This window comes from Varroa jacobsoni, unplaced genomic scaffold, assembly GCF_002532875.2.
Source record: "Varroa jacobsoni isolate VJ856 unplaced genomic scaffold, vjacob_1.0 scaffold_1041, whole genome shotgun sequence".
In the NCBI taxonomy this organism is placed as follows: Eukaryota; Metazoa; Arthropoda; class Arachnida; order Mesostigmata; family Varroidae; genus Varroa; species Varroa jacobsoni.
In genome coordinates this window covers 19,732-23,902 of record NW_019213943.1, presented here as the reverse complement: position 1 = coordinate 23,902, position 4,171 = coordinate 19,732, and the positions used below count along the sequence as shown (strand labels likewise).

The following is a 4,171-nucleotide window of genomic DNA, read 5'->3' as shown; positions in this document are numbered from 1 at the left end:
TTCGGTTTCTGTTGACTTGCTTTCGCTGAAAGCACCGGTTAATGAGATCTTCTCGTTGGAGGAAACCAGTCGCATCAATAGCCAGGGGATAAGCAATGTTGGGTTTATTTTCTATGCGGGCCTATCGGCAACAAGCAAGCGCGACACCCGGAGAACGTAACAGCAAAATAGATGCCCAACGGTCAAATAGGGGCCCTGTCTACGTCGCCCAACGCGAAGATTTCTCGGCAGTTTATCTTTGCTTCGTTAAGCTGAACATACTCCTAGAATGGAAGGAGGCCTCGCGGAGTTTAGCTGGTCGAAGCAGTGAACAGCGCTGCGAGAAGAAAATCCGAACGAACTTCGAACTTAACATCGACTACGCACACTCGTAGAACCGTATGATTACTACAGAAACAATTGAGTTCTGTGTGTCAGCCTGTGTTTTGCATAATGAGACAAGCGATTACGCCATTATAAACTAATTTGGGGACTTAAGAAAAATTTAATACGGCGACAGTAATTGAGCATCAATATCTTTATTATATAATATAGGTTTTATTACATAATACACTGTATTATACGCAAGATTATATATCAGATCTATAGAATAAACTTCGAGCTCTGCCTTAGTTGTTTCCGATGCCTTTATTGAAATTTTTCTTAGAAATGTACTACCTACTGACTTCGATGTATGTCGACGGGATAACTACAATAACACTAGCTTGGTTTGGTCTCCAACGTCTTTGAGAACATATGATTAGGTATCGCAAGTGATACTTCAATGTACATAATAAAATGAATGCGAGGGTTTGTCGTGATTCAATTCAGTTTTAGGAAAATGTAATAGGTTATCATAGTGGATCATCAAGTGAAATATCACCTCATCACTTTATATATATGTAAAATTTTTTACATATCTTTTATCTTTTACATTTATATATATATATATTTCTAGTTTCTGACGACGTCAAGTATTTAATGTCGCTTAAACTAGGGGGATTAAAATTGTTAGACTAATAATATGATACAAAGGGCTATTTCATTAAAAAGGGCGCTATATGATATAATACAGGTACCTTGCTTACATATAGAGCAGGTCAAACGCTAAATAAATGAATAATTTACGATATCGGTAGCCACCACATAAAAAGATTAGCCTGTCGAAGTGTGTAAAAGTCATAAAATTTATAACTTCGAGTAAGATTTTATATATATATAAAATCTTACTCGAAGCTACAACTCTCACAACATCACGTTTGAGTTCAATAGAAAATGTTGCACCGCGGAGAAACGGATTACCACGCATTGAAGTGACATAATATCTCTCTACTAAAAGACCATCCACACATATGGACAATCTTTCCATTTAATTGTAACCAAAAGGCCTTTTGGGAACCTCCTCTTGCACTAGTTGCCCTCCGATAATGAATAACTGATGCGGGAGGCACTCACATCAGCAATATCGTTTCGGAATTTTTCCGCTTATCAAGCGCAGCTCCGAAGTCTTTATAAATGATCTAAGTACGTAGGCTCTAAAGCAGCGATTTCCCGACTGGACTTAATTAATATGCCAAGAATTAATTTGCCACACACCAAGTAGAAACGCTTTCTGAACTTTCTGTAGATCTTTACTTTTCTTAATCGTTCAAATACGTTTTAAGATTACTGGAGTAAACCTTAAAGGTAACGTCTAGTCGCCGAAGACACGCGTCTAAGTTTCAAACAAAAAAAATTACATACAGAAAAAATCCTAACGCGAAATCTGAGAAAACTCGGAAGCACAAGCGGCTCGGTCAGACAAAGTACTGAGGTTTGATCCCGAAGGTCTGACTGTTGAGGTACAACCGGTCCTAATTTTAATTCCTAGAAGTGCTGCCTTTTCAAAAATAATGTGATAGTTAAGCTCGACACATGCGCGCAAGTAATTTGGGTGCACTATGTGCAGACGTTCCAGGCGATTCCATGCGAAGGACTAGCCATTCCATACCTCTAAGTGTCGTGTTTTGGGAGCTCCCAAACTTTTTTCAGAAGCTGAATCTCTACTGGAAACTATCAAACGATTCCTTTGATGTTGGCGAAAAACATACTATGAATGATCATCTTTTGGTATCATGAAGAAGGTGCGCAGCTCTTCGCATGAGGTATGCAGTTTTCTAGTGACGAACGCGTGGTCTTTTTCATGATCAGCCGTTGCCATCGATTGTCTAAGTAATGAGGGAACTATTCTAACACCAAAAAACGAGCAGGCCTAATAGTCAAAGTTACTGTGATTAAACACACAGCTTTTTTGGAAGAATTGTTAATTCATCTGGCATAAGATTAAACTCGCTGTGCTCAGTCCCTCGAAATCCCCAAAGGTAAACTTGATCTTATTAAGGTATGCATTAATCTGCATAGGTGGATTGAAAGCAGCCTCGTTCGGTTGGTTATACCTGTACACATCAAAGTATTTCAACAACGTACCGGTTTCATGACTGTCCGCAGCAGCCATACCGCCGTTACGGGTTAATATAAATACTCTCTCGGATACATTCCGGCATTTAATTGTGCCTCAAAATGGACATCGATTTTGTTTTATCCGGCTAATAGACTTGAAGCCAATTCGTGTACTAGCTGGAATATGAAATATATATGTCACTCCTATGTTATTTGTTTGGGCAATCAAGCGAGGTATGAGACCCCGCCAATTATCTCGGCTCATTAATATATTCAATTAAGTTGTTTTCACTGAATTTAGCTGTAGTTCCTAAAGAGAACAAACAAAGCTTCGCGCGCCTCGAAAGGACAGAGATAAGCAAAAACAAGGAAGTTGTAAAATATGAGTACTGAGATAAAAAAGAGATTTTAAAAATATATGGACCATCTACCCCAAAATATGGAGAGCTTTACATTAAGATTTTATTCAATTTCTTTAGAAGGTATAAGTCATCTTTATTAAGAAACAAGATCTAACGGATAATTCGCTCTTCATATACAATGTATAACTTTGTCAATACGTGACTTTGCTTGTTACAGTTTTTCGTTTACGATCTACTAATAGTCTACAAAAATCATAAGAGACCAAACACGCGACTTACATAACCACTTTAATATGTTCACTACACGAAAAAGCAAGTCATTTTTGGTCTATCTCGCAATTATACATTTTTTAAATGCATTTTCATTCAGTGAATGATGTGATTGAATAATATTCCGTTGCGGGGCAAAAGCGTGACATGTCAAATGTATCTTTCAGTGGACCTCTATGTTTCGAATTTCACGTTTGCTATCGCCGTTAGCCATTCCATCAGACGGCTGATTCCAAGCACGAAATGAAACGTGTCTATGACGGGGTTCGAAACTATTTGTTAAATACAAAATGGTAAATACAAAATATTTGGTCACTAGCAGGCGAACACTGTCACATAAATTACTATTATGAGTTGCAGGTATGCTTATCATTTTTATACGTAATGCACAGAAAAGTGAACTAAGACGCTTTAATATATCGTTTCCTGAAGGATCACGGAGTATGCTTCAAGTTTATTTCTTTCGTTTTGTAATGTAAAATTACATTTGAGAGCAATACTTTTTGTTCCTGCATCCACTGATCTCATACACTTCTGTAAGCTACATGTATGCTTAACAACTAAGTGCCTTATCTAGCTCACGTTAAAATAAGTTTGAAAGCTTAGTATATTTACTATAGTCATACGTATTTGTCCAAAAAACAAGCACTTCTTATTGGTGGCTTATATCTTGGTGACGAAGGAGCCGCCAAGATTCAGTAGCAGAAAAAGAACTTCGTTAACAAATTGGTTGCGACGGGATTGAGCATATACTATACGTTCGACTTTAAACTGTTTGTCATTCATTATTCATAGGTTTCATTATATTAGCTTAAACATAATGCACGAGATTGACTAAGGTTGTCTTCGTGCCTGTTAATACCATCTTTGGTACGTTCCAGCAGACTGTGCTTATTGCGGGTTATCGCTTTGTACATGAACTGAAACAGGAAACCTGGCGTTGACGCTTTCTATTGTACCTCCGACTTGAGGTCCGTGGCTACAGACGTGTGTGGCAGCAGACGCAACAACATCATTATAGTCAATTACCTGAGAATACCAAAACAGGTGAAGGCTGTAAACAAGGAATACCTTTCAGTTTTTCGCAAACTCTCTAAGAAGTTTCAAATTCTAATTATATA

General features: G+C 37.8%; 1 protein-coding gene across 2 annotated transcripts in view; it reads right to left on the bottom strand.

The window, feature by feature from the left end:
• Window positions 1-499: 499 nt before the first annotated feature.
• Window positions 500-4,171, bottom strand: part of LOC111266013 (uncharacterized) — a 20,316-nt gene continuing 16,644 nt past the window's right edge. For both annotated transcript variants that reach the window (XM_022843121.2, XM_022843122.2), the window contains exon 14: window positions 500-4,079. In XM_022843121.2, coding sequence (XP_022698856.1) covers window positions 3,942-4,079 — 138 coding nt within the window. In that variant the 3' untranslated portion in view covers window positions 500-3,941. The remainder of the gene's footprint in view (window positions 4,080-4,171) is intronic.